A 23,392-nucleotide genomic window follows, 5' to 3' on the forward strand; every position below is an offset into this window, starting at 1 on the left:
CCCTTTCTTGTGCTTAGCTTTGTGTTTAGTTTGCTTCTCTTTATCTGGTTTATTAAGGTGTCCAATAGGTTATTGACTTGAGATCTTTTAGTTTTAATATAGGCATCATCAACTATAAATTTCCCTCTGAGCACTGCTTTCCTTGCATCCTGTATATTTTATTATTATTTTATTTTTATTCATCCCAAACTGTTTACAATTATCATTGTGATTTATTCTTTGACCTATTACTGTTTAATCAGTTATTATATTTTAATGGTATCTGGATATTCTCTATATCATTATGATATGGATTATTTATGTATTTTCTTTTTATCTTTCTCAATTTGCTAGTCAATTTTACTGACTATTTTCAGTGTTTCAGATTTTGTTGTATTGATATTCCCTATTATTTTAAATTTCATTTATCTCTGCTTCTATCTTAATTCTTTCCTTCCTCCTGCTTCCTTTGAATTTGATTTGCTCCCCTTTTTCTGGTTTCTTGAGATGGTTATTTAGATTCTTTTTTGAAATCTTTTCTATTTTCTAATGTAAACATGTAGAAGTATATACTTCCCTCTCACTACTGCCTTAGCTATGTCCCACATATTTTGGTATGTTGTATTTTCATATATAAAACGTCTTAAGATACCTACTGCATCATGGATCTTCTGTATCTAGGTAATGACCTCTTGCTTTCTCAGCCATGGCCGCTCTCCTTTATCCAAACTTCTCTTAAAACATGCTTCCTAGAACGTAGAATTCTAGATTAGTCTGACTTCTAGAGAATACAGCTGAAATCTGTTCATTTTTTTGTTTATTAATTCATTTACACATAACAAACATTTACTGAGTCCCTATATTAGGCATTGTGTTGGTTAGGAATATAGAGATGATTAAGACAGACATGCTTCTTACAGCTGGGTCTCGCAGAGAAGACAAACAATTAAACAAAAAATTTCAAGGATGACCCCTAGCTCCCTTATTATAGAAACTCTGCTGCTATTAACACAAGGTTCATCAGAATGTCATGACGTGTTTTTCCTCCAACGAATGCCACCATTTTCTATCCTGTTTTCAAAACTCTCTGAAACCTAGGGTGATCTTCAACTGATCTGTACTCTGCAGGTTATACCAGTTGCTAAAACTGACTTTGTTATTGCTGGTTAGAGGTATGGTTAAATATTTTATTTTATTTTATTTTATTTTTTTTTGACAGGCAGAGTTAGACAGTGAGTGAGAGAGAGGGAAAGGTCTTCCTTCCGTTGGTTCACCCCCCAAATGGCCGCCACAGCTGGCACACTGTGACGATCCGAAGCCAGGAGCCAGGTGCTTCCTCCTGGTCTCCCATGTGGGTGCAGGGCCCAAGCACCTGGGCCATCCTCCACTGCACTCCCGGGCCACAGCAGAGAGCTGGTCTGGAAGAGGAGCAACTGGGACAGAATCCGGCGCCCCGACTGGGACTAGAACCGCAGGCAGAGTATTAGCCTAGTGAGCTGCGGCGCCGGCCTATGGTTAAATATTTTATATAATGGTTCCTGGCCTGAACCATGACTGCAAACGTCTCTGTCCCTTTCCATTGATCAACCTTTCAGGATACAATCTGAATCCATAATAGGGTCACACCTTTGATTTGGATAGAATTACCAAATTTTCTAGTTTTCCTATCAGTTAGCTTTTTGATCCTCACCAGTGTCTTAGACAGATATAACCCCAATTGACAGATGAAGAAATTGAGATGCAGACCAAAAAAAACTGACCTACTTGGGAAAATCAAGAACACATACAAGTTTCTAGACTTCCACCTGGGCCCTCTACACTTGCCTCAATCTCATTGCCTCTTCATAGCTGACCATTAACATGTTTTAAAGTGGGCAAAGCCCAGTTCATAATAGATCTGCCTATCAAACATGATGATTAGTTATTAATGGTTGGGGTATTGCCTGGTATGCCTGTGTTAGGTTTACAGTAAAGAATGTCCACAATTTCTTAACTGTCCTTTAAGATATATTAGTGACTGTCACACCTAAATTATAACAAAGAAGCACTAAAGAAATTCAATGTGGGCGGCAAAATTCTTTGAAGAATAACTAGTTATAATTGAGGAGTCTGAACACATTTCAGAGTTGCATGTTTAATATGCAGTATGGTTAATTGCACTGTAATTACAGTATTTTAGAATGCCATGCTAAGTGTTTAATCCCTTTCAGGTTTGCCCTCCAATCAGTGGTCTGCCTTCATTTTCCAGATTGATGAAATGTGCTTCAAAGAAGGGAATAGGTAACAAGATTGTGTCTGTGTGTCTAATCAGCTGGGAAAGTTGTAAAATGAATCTTTCCTATCTGGAATTTATATTTAATCATAGTTATGTCCTCTTTATGAATGAGTGTTGATTAGTTAGTTGTTGGAATAGGAAAACAATAAGAGCTTTTATTTGGCCAGATAAGTTTTTGCTGGAGTCATTATTTGTGTCTGATTGAGTTGATGGGGATATTTACATTACCTCAGCACACAGACCCACTTAATCTTATTCATGATGTTAATTATATACGCTGGGAGTTACTGCCTGCTCTTATTTATGGTGTTTACTGCTAGGATGTGCTCTGCCTGTGGGGATGGTGTGGCTCCCCTCTCTTTCACTGGAGGATACCCCATTTCCCATTGCAAAATACATCTCTACTCCCAGAAACCTGATAACAATGTTCACAGTGATTCTGAGGACATCTAATTCAGGGAAGGGAACGCGTTTTGGTTTCAAAGAGTTAGTTAACTGTACCCTGGAGAGGAGCTTTTTGCCTTTCATGTACTTGCAATTTGCCTTTTCAGTGTCTGCATTACCTCCTGCAAACTGTTTCTTAGCCTTCATGCCCAGGCTTAAAATACCACTCCTCAAAGAAGCGCACCCTAATTCTTGTAGACAGACTGATTCATTGCCTCCTTATCTCGCTGGCTCTTGATCTTGTCTGTGAATAGTAATACCCCCACAGCCCCATCATATTCATTATTGCTCTATCTGAATAGTAACACCCTCATGGCCCCATCATACTTACTGCAGCTATCTTTTGATATGCTTGTTTTCATGAATGGACTGGTCCGTTTGAGAGTGAGGACCACATTCTACAAATATTCATCTCTCATCATCTAAGTTTCATAATGACTGCTACATGGTAGATGCTTAATAGTTTCTCAGTCAATGACAGATTATTGAGATATAATTTGCATGCCAGAAGCTCACTCCTTTAAAATGTACAAATAGTTTCTAATATATGCACAAACTTCCAGTTTCCCAATTCTCCCCAACTTTTGTTATTGTCTAATTTCTATGACTATCTTAGTGGGCATGAAAGATGATATCAGTGTGGTTTGCATTTACCTAATGAGTCATGGTGTTGAACACCTTTTCATGTGCTTATTGGCTTTTTTTTTTTTTTTTAACCCAACTTTGATTTTCTGCAGTTTGAATATGATGTGTCTAGGTGTAGATTTTTTGGTATTTATCCAACTTGGAGTTGTCTGAGCTTCCCGGATCTACAGTTTGGTGTCTGTCATGAATTTTGGAAAATGCTCAGGCATTACACTTCAATTATTTCTCCAGTTCTTTCTTTCCCTTCTCCTATTCCAGTTACACTACTACACCATTGGTAAGTGTCCTGCTGGTCTTGATTATTGCATTGCTTCCTTTGATTCTTCTTTCTCTTTGTTTTTTAGTTTGGGGATTTTCTGTTGACATTTCTTCAAGGTCACTGATCCTTTCTTTTCTTTTTCTTTTTTTTAAAGATTTATGTATTTATTTAAAAGGCAAAGCTACAAAGAGGAAGAGAGAGAGAGATTGAGAGAGAGAGATTGAGAGAGAGAGAGATTGAGAGAGAGAGAGAGAGAGATCTTCCTTCTGCTAGTTTGCTAGTTCACCCCCAAATGGCTGCAAAGGCTGGAGCTGAGCCATTGTGAAGCTAGGAGCCAGGAGCTTCCTCTGGGTCTCTCATGCAGGTGCAGGTGCAGGGCCCTAAGGACTTGGGTCATCCTCCACTGCTTTCCCAGGCCATAGCAGAATGCTGGATCGGAAGTGGTACAGTTGGGTCTCAAACCGGCGCCTACATAAGATGCCAGTACTGTAGGTGGCGGCTTTACCCACTCTGCCACAGTGCCGACCCTCACTCCAGCTCCTTTCTTCAGTCAAGCCAGTCTATTGATGAGCCTGTCTAAGGCATTCACTTCTGACACAGCACTTTTTTTTCTAGGATTTCTTTTTGATTCTTAAGAATTCCCATCTTTCTGTTTACATTACCCAGCAGTGTGTTGTCCATTTCTTCACTAGCTCTCTTAACATATTGTAATTATTTTATGTTACCAGCCTGATAAATCCAAAATCTAAGTATCATTGGTCTTTATCACTTCAAGCTATTTTTTTTCAGTATGCCATGTGATTTTTTTGTTCAAAGCTGGGCATAACATACTGGCTAAAAAGGCACTGAGGTGAACAGGTTTGAGTATGATGCTTATCACACTAGAAGTTATATTGTATTTCTTGTTTGTCATAACTCTACGTGTCAGCAGCTAAAATTTCCTCTGATATCCTTGTTTTAATCTTCTTTGTTGTCGGTATGTTTTTCTAAAGAATTCCTCTTAAATAACAACTGAGGTGTGGTATTCTTTCAGTTGTAATCTCCTGTTACTGTACAGGACAGATTTAGTGGTAATGAACTCCTTCAACTGTCATCTATCTAGAAATGTCTTAATTTCTCTGTCTTAGAAGGACAATTTTGCTGGATACAGAATTCTTTATTGACAGTTTTCAACCTTTGGGACTTTACATATGTTATGTATCACCTTCTGGTTGCCAAGGTTTCTGGTGAAAAATTATTTGCTAATCTTATTGGAGATCCTTGTATGGGATGAGTCACGTATGAAGCAGGTTCACTGAGCACTGCTTACCTGCTTGTCTGAGGCTTGTGAGAACAGCCACATAAAAGTTACATGGACCTGGGGCAGGTGTTATGACTCAGTGGGTTAAGCCACTGCTTAGAATGCCTGCATCCCCTATGTGAGTGCCAGTTGAGTCTTGGCTACTCCACTTCTGATTCAGCTCACTGCTAATGTGCCTGGGATACAGTGATGACAGATTAAGTACCTGGGCCCTTGCCACCCATGTGGGAGACCCAGATGGGGTTCCTGACTCCTGGTTTTGGCCTGGCTCAGCCCTTGCTGTTGCTGGAATTTGGGGAGTGAACCAGTGGATAGAAGATCTCTATCTTTCTTTCTCTCTCCTTGTCTCTCTGCCTATCGAATAAATGAGTAAATAAATACATATTTTTAAAAAAATCATTCAGGGCAGGATTATTATTTACAAATAGGCAGCAAGGGACAACAGCAGCCTAGGATCCATGATGAGCTAGTCCTCCAAGGCTCAAGAAAGCCAGAGACAGATTCTTGGACTGTGCATCTCCCATTTGCACTGCAGCTAAGGGACCCCAAAAAGCAGAGTTCATGGGTCATTTACTTCAGGGCCATGGAACATGCTGGGCTAAAGCCTGCTGGACATCTTAGTCCCATGGGAAAAAGGGATAGAGCCCAGGCTGTTCTGACAAGTCCCTCTCAAGTTGTTACACTTCCAGTACATTCTGTAGTTACTCATGAGAACCCTGAGAAAATGCAGAGAGAACTGGATCCATTCAAGGCTACCCAGAACACCATCCTGAGCTGCATGCATCTGTAAATTCGGCTGTTATCACATTTGAGAGCTTTGTAGCCATCGTTTCATCACCGTTTTTCCCTTTACTGGACTTTTAGCTTTATGTGTGTTGAAACTGACCGATTGGCCAGCACTGTGGCTCACTAGGCTAATCCTTCACCTAGCGGCGCCGGCACACCGGGTTCTAGTCCTGGTCGGGGCGCCAGATTCTGTCCCGGTTGCCCCCCTTCCAGGCCAGCTCTCTGCTGTGGCCAGGGAGTGCAGTGGAGGATGGCCCAAGTGCTTGGGCCCTGCACCCGCATGAGAGACCAGGAGAAGCACTTGGCTCCTGCTATCGGATCAGCGCAGTGTGCCGGCCGTGGCGGCCATTGGAAGGTGAACCAACGGCAAAAGGAAGACCTTTCTCTCTGTCTCTCTCACTGTCCACTCTGCCTGTCAAAAACAAAACAAAACAAAACAAAAAAACAAAAACAAAAACAAAAACCTGACCGATTGCCTCACAAGGTGTGATGCTTAGTTTTTGAAAAAAGTCTCATTTGCGCTGTGTGTTTCCTTTTGGATTGTGTCTCTTGCTATACGGAGGTCATCGATTGACCTTTTCTTCTCCTTTGTCTAGTTGGCATAAGTCCTATCCGGTGTGTGTTCCCATTCCTGATGCTGTATTTATCGTTGGTGGTTCATCTGGAATTCTTGTGATTTCTGTCTCATCATGTTCATCTCCCTGTGACATGTCTTCACTCAGTTACCAGAATTACAGTAGTGCATACACAGTCCTTGCTAATTCCACCACATCTCTGCTTCGTGTCCGTCACCACTCCACCTGCCCTACAGGGTGTGCTAAAGTGGGTCCTTCAGGTCTAGAAAACAAGTCATTAGATGTCACTCGAAGCCATATAAACACCGCCAACAAAGGCAAAGGCATGAGCCAGTATTATTTACCTCAAGTAACCCCACTACTGTCATTTTCTGTGATTTCTATTGACTAATTTTTCTCTTCATTGTGGGTCATGGTTTTCCGCTTCTTTGCTTACCTCAGTTCTTGTTTGGTTGCTGAGTGTTGTGCATTTGACATTAAGTGCTGATTCTTTTTTTTTTTTTTTTTTTGTCAATCCTTTACTGATTAAACTTCAAACACAAAAAGCCTGTCATCATTTTTATTGTTCTCTTGCTGTATATAATGTGCATTTTTCTTTAGTGGACTTTAAGACCCAAATATTATCTCTAGCTTAAGCAGTTTGACTACAATCTGCCTGGGGCATGAGCCTTGTGTTCATGATGCATTATTTTTTTTTTAATTTTTATTTTTTTGACAGATGGAGTGGACAGTGAGAGAGAGAGAGACAGAGAGAAAGGTCTTCCTTTGCCGTTGGTTCACCCTCCAATGGCTGCCGCGGCTGGCGCGCTGCGGCCGGCGCACCGCGCTGATCCGATGGCAGGAGCCAGGTACTTATCCTGGTCTCCCATGAGGTGCAGGGCCCAAGCACTTGGGCCATCCTCCACTGCACTCCCTGGCCACAGCAGAGAGCTGGCCTGGAAGGGGGGCAACCAGGACAGAATCTGGCGCCCCGACCGGGACTAGAACCCGGTGTGCCGGCGTCGCTAGGTGAAGGATTAGCCTAGTGAGCTGTGGTGCCGGCCTATTTTGTTTTTTTAAAGATGTATTTATTATTTATTTGAAAGGCAGAGTTACAGAGAGGCAGGGGCAGGGGCAGGGGCAGGGGCAGGGGCAGGGGCAGAGAGAGAGAGAGAGAGAGAGAGAGAGAGGTCTTCCACCCACTGGTTCACTCCCCCAGATGGCCGCAACAGCTGAAGCTGTGCTGATCTGAAGCCAGGAGCCAGGAGCTTCTTCCAGGACTCCCACGCAGGTGCAGGGGACCAAGGACTTGGGCCATCTTCTACTTCTTTCCCAGGCCATAGCAGAGAGCTGGATAGGAGGAGGAGCAGCCAGGACTAGAACCGGTGCCCATATGGGAGGCCGGCGCTTCAGGCCAGGTTAAAACCTGCTGTGCCACAGCGCCCAACCCAGAGAAAAATCTTTTTTGACCACTGTACTCTCGCTCTTCCTCCCCCAGCTCCTGGTGCTAGGTTCCTCTACCTTCCACCCAGAGGCAGCCATTATCCCGAGTTTAGTACATCATGTCCTTCCAATTCATTTTCTAAAAAATGTTTTAAAGACTTATTTATTTATTTGAGAGAGAGAGAAACAGAGAGACAGAGAGAGAGAGAGAGGTCTTCCATCTGCTGGTTCACTCCACAAATGGCTGCAATGGCTAGGACTGGGCCAACAGGAAGCTAGGAGCCAGGAGCTTCTTCTGGGTCTCTCACATGGGTGCAGCGGCTCAACACTTGGGCCATCTTCCGCTGCTTTCCCAGGTGCATCAGCAGAGAGCTGGATTGGAAGTGGAGCAGCCGGGACGTGAACCAGTGCCCGTATGGGATGCTGACACCAGTGGCTTAACCTACACCACAGCACTGGCCCCTACCAATTCACTTTGAAAGAGTTTTTCCTTTCTCTCTACAGATATACGTGTATGTGTGAGGATACTTTGAAAAGTTTGTTGGAAAAAAAATTAAAAGAAGTTTATTTTGGTGTAAAAATTTTTTGAAATCTACATAAGAGAGGTCTTCAAAAAGTTTATGAAAAAATGATACATGGATTTCCAAATATATTTGTGCTAAAATAAACATTTCTCTTAATTCTATCTTGCCATGAACTTTTTGACGTCCCCTCATTTATGTAAACACACATGTTTTTAAAGGTTTTACATGACAGGTTATTTGGAGGCTAATATCTCCAATGTGATGCCTGCAACATAAATCCTTTTGTGTATTATTAAACAGAACAAAAACTAATTATACTGCTCTCTCCTTTCCATCAATATTCATATCCTATAAATAAACCATGGTGTAATGGGAGAGCTGAATCCCAGCAAGTGACTCTAGCAGCCGTCCCAATCATTCAGCCCATGCCCTCCAGATAATACCAGATTGTATTTCAGGAGGCTCTTCTCTTTCAGGGAGGGTCAATGGGATACATTTCAAGGGGCTGCCGATTCAGCGTGGGACCAAAACACTGGTTCAATTATCGATTTGACAATTCACTCATTCTTAAACTCCACTGATATTTCCCAACTACTGCATAGTAAGAGTGGACTCTTGAATCAGCCATTTGACAACTGGAGCTTGTGAATGAATCTGTATATACAGTAACAGCTCTGCTGACACCACGCAGAGTGTGAGAAGTGACTTCTGGTTTGGAGGGGCTCCTCCGCACGGCCCAGCCTCAGGACATGTTGGGGTTAGCAGGTTTCCTGGCTCTGCCATACGAAAGCCAGGCGGCCATGATTTATCAACTAAAATGTGTAGTGCAGCATCTCAGATGCATTTTTTTCATACCGGTGAGTCTGAATTGCGTCGTGTTTCCCAGACCTTCTCTCAACTCTGCCGACTAAGATTTGATTCCAGATGTGATTCCAGGGCAACTCCTGGGGCTCTGCAACCAACCTGCACCGTCCAGTGGAAACTCGGGGAGAGGACGGGTTAACAAAACCCCGTGGAGGAGTACTTGGAAAGTTTCAACTTTTTTATTCACTCTATTTTTAAAAGGTTGTTCATTTAGATCATTCTGCCACTGAGTCACTGAACGGCCATTTCCCAAAAACAGAAAACCAGGTTTTGAAACTTCTTCTGAGTTGGTATTTGGTAATGAGCACCAGAAGGTTACCAGATACAGGATTTACCAAAATGCCGCCCCTGCCTCTCCCGGGAAGGTCAGACACAGTCAGTGGAGCTGGGCCTGTGCACAGGGAACAGCTGAGGGCCGGCAGCACCGTGCTGGTGCCCTGTCCAGCTGGGGAGAAAAGGCAGGGTGTGCAGAAAGTCCGACTGAGTCTGGAATTGTTTGAGATGCTTAATGAAGAACGCAGAACTGTTTCAGCTTCTGATTCTCAACCACAACCCTGTTCTTGCAGACCTGTGATTTAAAACAAACAAACAAACAAAAACCACAGGTTGTGCACCAGAGAGCTAAGCTGCCACCTGCAATGCTGGCATCCCATGTGGAAGCGTGGTTCAGTCCAGGGCTGCTCTGACCCAGCACCTGCTAATGCGCCTGGGAAAGCAGTGGAAGATGGCCCACGTGCTTGGGCCCCTGCACCCATGTGGAGACTCCTGCTGGAGCTCAGGCCTTGGGGAGTGAACCAGCTGATGGAAAGTTCTCTCTCTCTCTCTCTCCTCTTCAAACAAACACACACAAACAAACAAACCTTTAAAATAAAAAGTATTCTAATTTCTGGATTTGGTGTTGGGTTCATTATTCTCCCAGGAGAGTAAGTATCACCATTCTCACTGTTCAGATCAAAGAGTGGAGGCAAAGGTGAACCAGAAGCCAGGCCTGCCACCTCCAACCCGCTCAGGGTCCACCCCTAGAGCTGTGCGGGACCAACGCTGGGCTCCCGCCCGCCAGGCCCTGAGGCCGGACAGCTGCGTGGGCGCGGGCGCTGGGAGTGCAGGGGCTGCCGAGGTCCCCCCTCCGCGGCCCACGTCCCGTCCGAGCAGGTGCGAAGGCCGGAAGCCCGGGCCCTCCTTCGCTGCCTGTGTGGCAGTTTCAGTGGTCGGCGGCCGCCAGGCTGCCCTGGCCTCTCCCGGTGCCTGTCCGGTGTCGGCCAGAAGCAATCAGTACGACCCTGACCTTTGCCTCTGCGGGCACCTGTTTCCCAACACCGGCCCCGCAGCCCGCCGCGCCCAGCACAGAGAGAGAGGGGCCTCCCGGGGACGCCGCGGACCCCTGGGGGGCCGGCCTCCTCCGCACGCGCGTCCTTGCGCGGTCGGCGGCGCAGGCGGAGACCCGCACGCGAGGCCGCGCGCCCCCCGCCTCCTCGCAGGAGCCCCCGCGGCCACGCCCAGCCCCGGGGTGCGCGACCGTGGGCTCCGCCCCGCCCCGCCGGGCGCAGGTGGCGCGGCCGCGGGCGCAGAGGAGGTGCGTGGGGGATGATCTCACCCGTGCGCTCCGCGCCAGGAGGAGGAGGAGCGGGAGCGAATCCAACTTCCGGGTAGTGGCGCCGCACGCCAGCGGCGTCTTCGCCCCGTCTTCCCCTCCCCCGGGTCCCCTCGCCGCGCCCTCCTTTCCTTTTATTCCCGGCCCCACCCGCCAAAATGAACAGCTCGGACGAGGAGAAGCAGCTGCAGCTCATCACCAGCCTGAAGGAGCAAGGTAGGCGCGCACGCGGGCGCCAGGTGCGGGCAGCGGCCCCGGGGGCGGGGACGGGGCAGGTGGGGAGCTGGGCGGGCGGCGCCGCGGCCGCCGGGGTCTCCGTGGGGCCGGGTCGCTGCGGCCACGGGGTCGCGCCGCGGGGAGCCGGGTGCTGGTGTCCAGGCGGTGGGGCCGGCTATGCGCCGGCGGGGCTTGGGGGGCGGGGGCGGCGCGGCGGGGGTCGCAGCGGTGGGCGCAGCGGTGGGCGCGGCGGGTGTCCGGGCGGCGCGCGGGGCCTTGTACCCCCGGCCCCGGCCCCACCCCTGCCCCTGCCCCCTCGCTGGCGCACCGTGGCCCGCAGCGCCGCCTCGCAGCCGGTCCACCTTTTTCACTGGAGTCGGTCCCGTTCCTCTTTTCTTGACCCAGCTGGGGGCTTTTCAGGCCGATGTGTTTTTGTCACTTCCCATTTTTAGCAATTGATGAATCCGAGACACCCCTGCTTCCTGAATTTGCGTCGGGCTTCCTGAAAATTGCATGGGCGCCGGGCGCGTGAAAGCCAGGCCGTGCGCACGCGTCTCCCCGCCGCTCGGTCACTGGGTGTTACCCTAGGATCAGGGGCTGCTCCCATCAGTCATTTTCCTCCCTGGCCGCACTTGGGAACAAAGCCACATCAGCACCAGCCAACACATTAAAAGCGTTCCCGTCATTATTGCCCAGAGAATATGGGTCGAGATGCAGAGAGACACCTTGCAGATTTGGGAAGTGAAAATCTGCAGGATTAGGGGCCTCCCTGCGCGGCTCCGCAGTCAGGCCACGTGCCCTCTCCGGGGTCAGCTCGCAGGGCTGTGAACCTGCCCGCCCCTCTTGCCTTGTGGGGGCCGCTGTGGTCCATCAGGCCTTGCCTGGGGCGGTGCTGTCCAGGCGCAGGACCTGTTGCTTCCTCATCCCCCTGAGCCACACTCTTGGGCGTACAGATGCCCACAGCAGTGCTCGCTCTGTGACCCCGGAGAAATGACTGAGTCCCCCTGCGTGGAGAGAAGGTGCTGGGCACGCGGTAGCTTCTTGCACCCTCGCAGCACCTGCACCTCCCGGCCTAGAGGAGCCTGGAGTCGTAGTCACGCTCTGGACTTGGCAAGCTCTCTGGATGTCAGGTCTGTCCATGGACGGTCAGTTTCCAAGTAAGGGTGACAGAAAAAATACTACCTCCTTTCATACAGTACGTGGTTTCCAGGGTAGGCTGACGGTGCAGATAACCGACATGTTTTTATTTGATTTTAGAACCTGCTCTGTCTCTTGGATTTGAGGGCTGAGAAAAAAAAGGAGGATGTGTAAGTTCCTGGCTCCTTCTCATATTGGAAACCAAATCCGTGGTTTCGGTAGTTTTAGAGGGTGTAGTTCTTTGGTTACGAGCACACCAAGGGAAGAGAACGGTTAGACTTGGGAGTTTGTGTTGATTTAAAGGTAACCTCTTTTTGGAAGTGAAGTCTGGTGACACAAGTGCTGGATTTTTTTTTTTAAGCCCACAGTGTGATTTTTATACTTCTCAGAACCAGGGTGTGTGCCTGCAGCTCGTAGACTGTGATAACAACGGGTTTGTTTCAAGAGGATTGAATTGGTGTTTGATCTCTTGAACTGAGAAACTGGGGATTTGAGGTGGACAAACAGGCAGCTAGGTCTGTGGGTACTTAACATCAGGTCATCAGTTTTACCAGCTGGTGGTGTGTGTGCGTTTTGTTTTTGAAAACAGTACTTTTTACTACCTGTTAGCACTGTGTCAGTGCCACCCCCCCCCCCAAAAATGTGAATGAGAAGAGCTGATATTGATTAACTACTCCATATTCCTTTCTAAATGCTGAGTGAACTGACCATGGATGGGACTTACGTGCTAGGCCCCGCGGTTGTAGGTAGTGGGCCACATAGCCCTTGGAGTCAGCAGGTTTTTTTGTCTAGTCGTTAAGTAAACATACAAATGAATGCACAGTTACAGATTTTTTTTTATAGGCTCGAGTCTTAGAAATGGAACTGGAGTATTAGAGGGAACACATACACAGCATTTTGTGGGCATGGCCGAAGTGCCCCTGGGAGGACTTCCCAGCCGGCACTGGTTAACACTGTGTACTGGTTAACACTGGCTGCTGGCCATCCTTATTTCTGTCATAGCTTGACGAGTTTCTGAATCTTTGTCCAAAAAATGACATCTTCCAAAATGACTTGTATTGTCCCGGTTCCTGGCAAGCGCTGCCATCCTCCAGGTTTACTGGCCACGTGAGCTTCATCACCTTGTTCCTTCCTCTCTGAGTTTTAAGTCTGTAATTTGAGCCCGGCCCCCGGTGGGTGTTTCAGAGGCAGGGTCCTGCCCACTCTTCAGCGGGGACCTGACATCAGCCTTCTCTAATGTGAAGCCTTGAGTGGCGGTGGTGTGGCACGTAGGGTTGCCTCTGGACACAAGTTGTGCAGTGTGATGTTGGAGGCTGTCATACTGCGAGCGAACTCTAATTCCTCCTCACCGTTCCCTAAGTTCTGTGTCTTAGGAATCACACCCACTTCTGAATCACTTCCAAACGTTGTATGCTCCCTTCTAGTGAGTGGTATAATTAGCTATTTTATGTCTTTCTAGAAAGTTGTATTATGTCCCTTTAAAAACATTAGCCCGTGTGTGATGGCTTATGTTGAAGCAGATGTGGAGGCAATGAGGTAATTCTCCTTTTGTCTTTTTGGGGGCTTTATCTTATTGGACTGATTGACATCTTTAATGCACTTTATTTCCGACACGCATTTCCCATCTACTCAAGTGGACATTTCCCTTACAAAACATCGTACAATTTGCTCCCCCTCCAGAATTCTGTTGGAAAATGATAGACTTAGTCCAGCATTTGTTTAAGGTGCATCATTTTCTGTGTAATTCATTCAACCCACATGCATTGAATATTCATAGCCATGCACTGTGATAGGCATGAGAGACACAGAGATGAACAGGACCTCGTCCCTGCTGGGGAGGATGGTGGCAGGCCTGTTGGTTCCAGGAAGGGTGTCTGATTGACATACTTGGGGTCATGGACGCAGATCTCCTGGTCAGGTCACCTTGGTAGACAGCTGTCCAAAGACCAGTGGATTGGAGTGGCTGTCTAAGGCAGAATGGGGTGCCGTGGCCGGGAGGGAGCACACAGACTGGGCCGACCCTGACAATGGATGCCCTTGATCAGCCTGATCGGCACAATAGTACCGTATCAGTTGGAACTTCGCAGATGGAGTTGAAGATAGTGATGGTCACTTAATGTGGAAGACGTGCTAAGTCCAGACGGCAGCTGCGGCAGGGACCCAAAGGTTGTGGGCTCTTCACGGGCTCCTAGTATTTGAAATGGAGTTCCTGTGATGAGATGATTGGTTTTAAAGCAGGCTAACCTTCTTTCATCACTGAAGTTAGTATTTTCTTTCCCCAAGATGATTGAGAGGGTGCTTAAGAAGAGGGAAGATTTACCAAGCTGACTCTTAGAACCGAATTAGTAATGACAGGTGTTTCCAGGGGCAGAGAGCAGCTAGGGCATTATTTTGGCAAAAGGGGCTGAATCTGTTGCCTATCACAGTGGCTGTGTCAGTTTGGAAAAGTTGCACCATTGCCAGTCTCAAATGTATACAAAGTCGGTTAGAAGAAGGCAGTTTTGAATGAAGTGGTTGCCTTGGTTTTAAACACGAACTTGGCTTTTTACTAGAATGTTGAATTTTATTTGTTTGTTAGCTTTGAGAAGCAGGCAGAGGGAGAGAATGAGAGAGAACGAGAGAGCATGTCTGCTAGTTCACTCCTCAGATGCCTGCAGCAACTGGAACAGGGCTGGCTGAAGCTGGGAGCCGGGTCTCCCATGTGTGTGCAGGGTGCTAACTGCTCGAGCCATCCCCTGCTGCCTCCTAGGGTGTGCATTAGCAGGAAGCTGGACTCAGGAACAGAGCTGGGAGTTGAACATAGATACTGACGTGGGGCGTGGGCATCTTGACCACCAGGCCAGATGCCCACCCCAGCACCGGTATTGTTTAAAGCGTGGCCTGGAGGCAGCTGCCTCTGAAACTCTAGTAGTTACAAAGAATTAGGATTCTTCTTGAGACTGTGAACCGTGGCTAAGGAGACTCCGCTGGCATGGCCTCTGTGGGATGGACAACGGTGTGGGAGGGAGTACACCTTCCGGTCCTGATCCCACGGCCACTTATCGCTTCCAGTGTGTCGGTGATTTTTTTTTTTTATTACAAAATAAACTCATGCTCATAGAAAACAAAGTATATAACATGAAAAGGACAATGACCTATTCTCTCAAACCTGCTGTTTTTCAGTCTTTATCTCCTTATCACTCTCCTGATGAGTCTTTTTAGACATTTTATATCCTGTTACCTTGGGAGGGCTATAAACCATTGTCACATCCAAGGTGTTTTTCCCCTTGTCTTGTTAAGGACAGGATCACCCTATTAACAAGGCATGCCCTAATCCATTCCCGTTTTTCAAAGGTGGCCTTTAGTTGCATTTTCTTCCAGAAAGTTTGTGTTTGTATCTCGTACTTAATGTTTCATACCCGAACATAAGGAGTAAAATCATTACAAATTGATCGGATAGTGTTCTGGATGGATCTCCCACAGCGTATTGTCCTCTGTGTGGACTTTTTTTTTTCAAGTCCAACTTCACGTAGACGCAGAAGGCTCCGTGTCATGGGTGTACAGACATGCGTGTATGTGGGTTGGCATACAAACCCACCTTTTCTTGCTCTGTCAACTGAGGGCGCCCATCTGCACCAGGAGCAGTGAGCGCGTCTCGTGCCGAGGACTTGGCTTCTAATACTGTTCGCCACTGGAAGGGAAGAGTTTCTAGGAAAAAAAAATGGTTGATCGATGAAGGGGGCAAGAACTCTTAGGATGAGCCCAGGGTATCTTAAAGTGCCAGCAACGAAGGAAGTACTCCAAGCAGTGAGCTCACAGAGGGGGCATGGCAGCCTCTGTGAGCACTTGCAGTGGCCAGAGGTGGAGCCATGGGCACGGCACACACACAGGTGAGCATTCCTTAGCCAAAACGCCTGGGGCCAGCAGTGTTCCAGGTGTTGGCGTTTTGTGGCTTTGGGAGTATTTGTGCAGACTTTATCAGTTGAGCATCCCTCATCCAAATCTGAAATCCAAAGCATTCCAGCATATGAAACTTTCTGAGAGGTGATGGTGAAGAAGTTTCAGATTAGGAGCTCAACTTAGACCAGAAATATTAGTGCATGTATTAACAGTTATGTGTAAATATCGTAAATATAAAGAGTGTGGAAGAGATATTTCTAAGTCAGTACTGATATAAAGAAATGAGCAAGGCCGGCGCCGTGGCTCAATAGGCTAATCCTCCACCTTGCGGCGCCGGCACACCGGGTTCTAGTCCCGGTCAGGGCGCCGGATTCTGTCCCGGTTGCCCCTCTTCCAGGCCAGCTCTCTGCTATGGCCAGGGAGTGCAGTGGAGGATGGCCCAGGTGCTTGGGCCCTGCACCCCATGGGAGACCAGGAAAAGCACCTGGATCCTGGCTCCTGCCATCGGATCAGCGCGGTGCGCCGGCTGCAGCGGCGGCCATTGGAGGGTGAACCAACGGCAAAGGAAGACCTTTCTCTCTGTCTCTCTCTCTCACTGTCCACTCTGCCTGTCAAAAATAAAAAAAAAAAAAAAAAAAAAAAAAAGAAATGAGCAGATAAGTGGGGAGAAGAGACAGCTCCGATGCAGATCCACCCAGGATGATTTATGTAGCGCCCGCCGCCCCACCCCCCTCAGCCAGACATGAAGAGGTGTAACATGACTTCCAGTCCTCAGGTGGGGGCTGTGGACGGAGGGGAAACCAGTGCTGGCCAGCCAGTCAGTCGGGGTATTGACGGCAGCAGGGAGAAGTCCTGTGTATAATCTGTCCCATGTACGATGTGATGAAAATGATGCGTTACTGCGGACAGCTTCCCCTGGAAATGCGTGAGCCCGGGCTACCCTGGAGGAGAACATCGGGCAAGTTCCAGATGAGGGACAGTGTACAGGACAGCCGGCCAGCCGTCGTCCACACTGCCGAGGTCGCCAAAAACGAGGAGTGTCTCAGGGTGTAGGACAGCTGGAAGGGTGTGGCGTCCCCCACGCAAGCCTGGACCAGAAAAAAGAGCATTTTTGTGAAAACTAAGGAAATACAAATAAAATATGAACTTTAATTCATAATCATGTCTTACTATCAGACCACTAATTGGAACAGGTAGACCATATTAATGGAAGATGTTAATAATTCAGGAATACCTGAGAACTTTGTAGTATCTGTGAAGTTCTACAAGTTTATTAAAAAATAATGCTGCTTACGTTCTTGTACCTATATCTGTAGGAGCACTTCTTTTATGTGTTTATGGGGGCGTTGTGGTGTAGAGGGTAAAGCTGTTGCCCACAATGCTGGAATCCCATGTGGCGCTGCTTCGTGTCCGGCTGCTCCACGTCTGATCCAGTTCCCTGCTAATGGCCTGGGAAAGCAGCAGAAGATGGCACAGGTGCTTGGGCCCCTGCCACCAAAGTGGGAGACTTGTATGAAGCTCCTGGCTTCTGGTTTCAGCCTGGGTTATTCCTGGCGATCACTTAGGGGAGTGAACCAGCAGATGGAAGATTGATCTCTCTTGTCTGCCCCTCCCCCCCAACTCTTTCAAATAAATAAGTCTTGGGGCCAGTGCTGTGGCTCAGCAGGTTAACACCCTGGCCTGAAGCGCTGGCATCCCATATGGGCACCGGTTCTGGTCCCGGCTGCTCCACTTCTGATCCAGCTCTCTGCTATGGCCTGGGAAAGCAGTAGAAGATGGCCCAATTCCTTGGGCCCCTGCACTCACAAGGGAGACACAGAGGAAGCTCCTGGCTCCTGGCTTCGGATCAGCGCAGTTCCTACCGTTGCGGCCAACTGGGGAGTGAACCAGCGGATGGAAGACTCTCTCTCTCTCTCTCTGCCTCTCCTGTCTCTCTGTGTAACTCTGACTTTCAAATAAATAAATAATTAAATCTTTTTTTTTTTTTTTTTTTTTTGACAGAGTGGACAGTGAGAAAGAGAGACAGAGAGGAAGGTCTTCCTTTTTTTTTTTTCCTGTTGGTTCACCCTCTAATGGCTGCTGCGGTGGCGCACTGCAGCTGGCGCACCACGCTGATCCGAAGCCAGGAGCCAGGTGCTTCTCCTGGTCTCCCATGGGGTGCAGGGCCCAAGCACTTGGGCCATCCTCCACTGCACTACCGGGCCACAGCAGAGAGCTGGACAGGAAGAGGAACCACAGGGACAGAATCTGGCACCCCGACCGGGACTAGAACCCGGTGTGCCGGCGCCGCAGGCGGAGGATTAGCCTAGTGAGCCGCGGTGCCAACCAATAAATAAATCTTTAAGAACAAATAAATAAATAAGTCTTTTTAAAATGTATTTAATTGGCAAAAAATGATTGTCTGTTTTGGGGTCTAGGAAAAATTTTTAAATGTGGACGACTTGGATCCAGAAACATGTATTTTCGACTTTGTTGTGCTTTAGATTTTTATTCTGTGAAGCTGTTCACAGCTAGGCTTTTCTTTATAATACAGAAGGAATATAGCTCTTTTTTTTTATTTTTTTGACAAAGTTAGTGAGAGAGAAAGAGAGAAGTGTCTTCCTTCTGTTGGTTCACCCCCCAAATGGCCGCTACAGCTGGCATGCTGCGCTGATCCGAAGCCAGGAGCCAGGTACTTCTCCTGGTCTCCCATGGGGTTGCAGGGCCCAAGGACTTGGGCCATCCTCCACTGCCCTCCCGGGCCACAGCAGAGAGCTGGCCTGGAAGAGGAGCAACTGGAACAGAATCCGGCGCCCCAACCAGGACTAAAACCTGGTGTGCCAGCACTGCAGGCGGAGGATTAGCCTAGTGAGCCTCGGCGCCTGCCAGGAATACAGCTCTTGTTCCCCTCTGCCTGCCATGCTGGCTGAGCATTCTAAACATGAAAGCATGAGCTCTGAAATTTTTGGATGGTGCCATGAAGATATTTAGATCCTTCTGTTGCTCGATTTCATCCCCGATTCTCAGTGGTGGCAGTATGGGTATGATTCTGATTGTGTGCTCAACTCACGCATTTGAGGGAGAAAGAGAAGGCTTCGTCCACTAGCTCACTCCCCAAATGCTTGAGGCATCGTCAGACTCTGGGCTGAGGCTGAAGCTGCGAGCTGGGAGCTGGTATCTCTATCCAGGTTTCCCGCATGGGTGGCGGGGCCTGAACTACTTGAGCCGTCACCTGCTGCCTCCTAGGGTCTGCACGAGCAGGAAGCTGGAGACAGGAGGTGGCAGTGGGCACCTAGCCACCCCAGTGTGGGACACGATGTCTCAGCTGGGCCACAGGCCTGTCCCTGGTTAATTTGATTTCATCAGTAAGAACTGTTTTTGAGAAGTGGGTGGGGAATGTGTCACCCATGGGCTGTATCAGGCCCCTGAGAGCATGTGGTCAGGCGTTGCCAAGGCAACCGCAGGCAGGCCTTGAAGTTCGATAAATCGAGAGCAGGCTAATTTTCCAGTTGGTCATTTTGTATAGTCTGCAAATGATGTTATAAATACCCAAATGGCTCTTGGCAGAAGGAAGGTCCCCCACCCCTGGATTACAGAAAAATTGAGCTAAAAGTACAGAGAATTTTCGTATCTCTCTTCACATTCCCCTATATTTCCATTCCTGCTGTTGTTAATTAGTGTATTTGTTGTAACTGATAGGCCAATTTTTTAAATTAAAGATTTATTTATTTGGAAGGCAGAGTTGTAGAGAGAGAGGGAGAGACAGAGATATTCTATCCACTGGTTCATTCCCCAAATGGCTGCAGTGTCTGGAGCTGGGCAGGTCTGAGACCAGGAGCCAGGAGCTTCGTCGGGGTATCCCACGTGAATGCAGGGTCCCAAGCACTTGGGCCATCCTCTACTGCTTTCCCAGGGCATTAGCAGAGAGCTGGATTGGAAGTGCAGCAGCTGGGACTCGATCCAGCATGCATATGGGATGCTGGTGCTGCAGGTGGCAGCTTTACCCGCTATGCCACAGCGCCAGCTCCCTGACAAGGCAGTATTAACATATCATTAGTAACTGAAGTCCATAGTTTGGTTTACCACAGGGCTCACTGTGGGTTGGGACAAATGTGTCCACCATTACAGCATCACACGGAACAGTCTCACTGTGGCGACTCTTCCTCTGTCCTGCACCTATCCCCCCTCCTGGCAGCCACTGACCTGTTTGTTATTCCCCAGTTTTGCCTTTTTCAGAGTGTTATGGAGTTGGACTCACGGTAATGGGTCTGTATGGATTGGCGTCCTTCCCTTAGCAACATGCATCTAAGCTTCCTCCGTGCGTTTTTGTGACTTGCTGGCTCGTTTCTTCTCCTCGCTGCGTGGCATTCCACGTGTGGGTGCGGCACAGCTGGCTGATGCGGTCACGTGCCGGAGGTCTCTGTTGCCCCCAGGTTTGGACAGGTAGCATAAAGCTGCTGTGAAGGTTTTTGAGGCGGTATAGAAGGAAGGGAAGTGTTCTATGGCCCTATTATTAGTGTGGATCACCTGCTTATTTGAGAAAGAGTACGAGCACCCACTCCCATCCTGCGGTTCACTCCCTAAACCTCCGCAGCAGCCTGGCTGAAGCCGGGAGCCTGGGACGCAGCCCAGTCTCCCAGGTGTCCACCTCCAGCCCCCTCCGTCTTTACGTCCTGTCTCACCCGAGGCTCCGTCCAGTGGTATCCCTGGAGGAGAGCCGTCCAGCGCCAGCATGCTCACGGCCTGTTTCCCAGCGCTGCTTCTGCCTCTAGGCGTGCGGGGGGTTTTCTCTCATCTCCCAGGGTTCTTGGACGTCCAGCCTCCTCTAAGACGGGGTCCCTGGTGTGTTCAAGTTTCAGCGGGGACACCAGTTGAGGTATTCCTGGCTGCTTCCTTGTAACGTGGAGTGGCCCCCTCTCTCTACCCATGTGTCGCGTGGGGTTGGGGGCTGGTGGCTTGCCTGTCACCTCGGCTCTCGGAGGCAGCTAAGGAGACCTGTCGATCGTCAGTTGGTTTCATTTCTGTGATCGCAGGGACTGAGTGTTGTTGATGCAGAAGCCTCTCCGATGTTGGACCAGAAACGAGACCTGCGTGCTTGTTTTAAAGTAGTTCCCATCTTTGAAATCATTTGTGTGTTTGTTGAGAGTACTTAGCGAGTGTCATTAATTCATTAACCCTCGGCAGTGTGTTTCCACGTCGTGGGTGAACCTCGGGTTTGCTGTAACGTCTGTCACCCTTGTCTCCTGCCTTCTACGATGCTTTTGCTCACAGGTGAGGGGCGGGTAGAATGTGACTTGTCTATACATTTGTGCCTTCTTCTTTTTTTTTTTTTTTTAAGATTTAATTTATTTGAAAGAGTTACAGAGAGAGGTCGAAACAGAGAAGGGGGGGGGGTTGTCTTCCATCCGCTGGTTCACTCTCCAAATGGCTGCAGTGATCCAAAGTCAGGATCTTTCTTCTGGTCTCCCACATGGGTGCAAGGGCCCAAGGACTTGGATCACCTTCTGTTGCTTTCCCAGGCCATAGCAGAGAGCTGGATTGGAAGTAGAGTAGCCAGGACTTGAACTGGTGCCCATATGGGATGCTGGCATTGTAGACCAGGGCTTTAACCAGCTGCACCACAGCACCAGCCCCTTGTGCCTTCATTTTTATTTTTTTAAAGATTTATTTATTTGGGCCAGCACTGTGGCGTAGTGGGTAAAGCTGCCAGATGCAGTGCTGGCATCTCATATGGGCGCCAGTTCGAGTCATGGCTGCTCTACTTCCGAACCAGATCTCTGTTATGGCCTGGGAAAGCAGTACAAGATGGCGCCCATGTGGGAGACCCGGAAGAAGCTCCTCCTGGTTCCTGGCTTTGGATGGGCGCAGCTCTGGCCATTGTGGCCAACTGGGGAGTGAACCAGCGAATGGAAGATTCTCTCTCTCTCTCTCTCTCTCTGTCTCTGTCTCTCTCTCCCTCTGCCTCTCCTTCTCTCTCTGTGTAACTCTGACTTTGAAATAACTAAACAAATTTTTTAAAAAAGAGACTTAATTAGTTATTTGAAAGAGTTACACAGTGAGGGAGGGAGGAGAGAGAGGTCTTCCATCCACTGGTTCACTCCCCAATTGGCTGCAACAGTTGGAGCTGAGCCGATCTGAAGCAAAGAGCCAGGAGCTTCTTTCTTCTGGGTCTCCCACACGGGTGCAGGGGCCCAAATACTTGGGCCATCCTTCACTGCTTTCCCAGGCCACAGCAGAGAGCTGGATTGGAAGTGGAGCGGCCAGGACACGAACTGGCACCCATATGGGATGCTGGCACTGCAGGTGGGGGCTTTATCCTTAACATTTGCCTTGCTTTGCATCGTAGATTTTACGTGAGCCATCGGTTCATGCAGCATAGGCATGGACTGTGATTGGTGTTCTGCTCAGTTGAGTATAGGGTGCATCTTAGTGAACTGAGTGGGAGGTTTATTTTGGTACAAAACATTTGTTGAAATCCGTGCAGAGTTTTTTAGAGTACACACATTCCATGAACTTTTTGAAGATTTCCTGTATGTAGATATTCTAATAGAGATCCTGGTTGGGCACCCCTTGTCTGGGATGCTGGGGACCTAAAGTGCTTCAGATTTGGGGTGTTTCCAGGTAAGCAAACATTGCATGGACTTGCAAAGTACAGACAGAGCCACACAGAAAGTCCAGATCTCAGGGCTGGTGTTTGGCCTGGGAGTTAAGATGCTGGTCGAGGTGCCCACGTGGCATGTCAGAGCGTCTGGGCTCCAGTTCCAGCTCGCTGGTAACGCCCACCCCGGGGGCAGTGGTAGTGGCTCAGGTAGTTGGGTCCCTGCAGCCCACATGGGAGATCTGGATCGAGTTCCCGTCCTCACTTTAGCTTGGCCCAGTCCCAGTCCCAGTCCCAGCTGTTGTGGGCACTGGGGAGTGAACCCATAGTTGGGAGCCCTGTCTATCTGATTGTGCAAATAAATAAATAAGTAAGCTTCATATTTCAGAGGATGTTCAGATTAACAATGCTCAAGCTGGGGCCGGCACTGTGGCATAGCAGGTAAAGCCACCGCCTGTAGTGCCGGCATCCCATATGGGCGCCAGTTCGAGTCTCGGCTGCTCCATTTCTGATCCAGCTCTCTGCTACGGCCTGGGAAAGCAGTGGAAGATGCCCCAAGTCCTTGGGCCCCTACACCTGTGTGGGATACCCAGAAGAAGCTCTTGGCTCCTGGCTTTGGATCAGCCCAGCTCTGGCCATTGTGGCCATTTGGGGAGTGAACCAGCGGATGGAAGACCTCTCTTTCTCTCTGTCCCCTTCTGGCTCTCCTTCTTGCTCTGTGTAACTCTTTCAAATAAATAAATAAGTCTTAAAAAAATGCTCAACCTGTGTGTGTGAAAGCGTACTGTGGTGATTATTGAAATACAAGCTCTGGTTTTGCCTGAGGCAGATGGGGAAGGAATTTTAGATGAAATGACAGTTGAATTGAATTGCATTGTGAAGCAGAAAGCAGGGAAGATGGGGTGGGAGTGGGGACAGG

General features: G+C 48.5%; 1 protein-coding gene across 9 annotated transcripts in view; it reads left to right on the plus strand.

The window, feature by feature from the left end:
- SHTN1 (shootin 1) overlaps nucleotides 1-23,392 on the plus strand; it is a 162,145-nt gene that overhangs the window by 48,749 nt on the left and 90,004 nt on the right. For 5 of the 9 annotated variants that reach the window (XR_007911130.2, XR_011382204.1, XM_051824202.2 and 2 more), the window contains exon 1: nucleotides 10,242-10,880. The exons of 2 other annotated variants lie outside the window; for them this stretch is intronic. Coding sequence is in view for 3 of the 7 variants with exons in the window: in XM_051824202.2 (XP_051680162.1) it covers nucleotides 10,823-10,880 (58 nt within the window). In the remaining 4 variants the exon portion in view is untranslated. Of the gene's footprint in view, nucleotides 1-10,241; nucleotides 10,881-12,137; nucleotides 12,188-23,392 lie in introns of those variants that run through there. 2 more of the 9 variants (XM_070057162.1, XM_070057163.1) reach the window with 1 other exon arrangement.

The sequence above is a fragment of the Oryctolagus cuniculus genome, chromosome 15 (genome assembly GCF_964237555.1).
Source record: "Oryctolagus cuniculus chromosome 15, mOryCun1.1, whole genome shotgun sequence".
Classification (NCBI taxonomy): Eukaryota; Metazoa; Chordata; class Mammalia; order Lagomorpha; family Leporidae; genus Oryctolagus; species Oryctolagus cuniculus.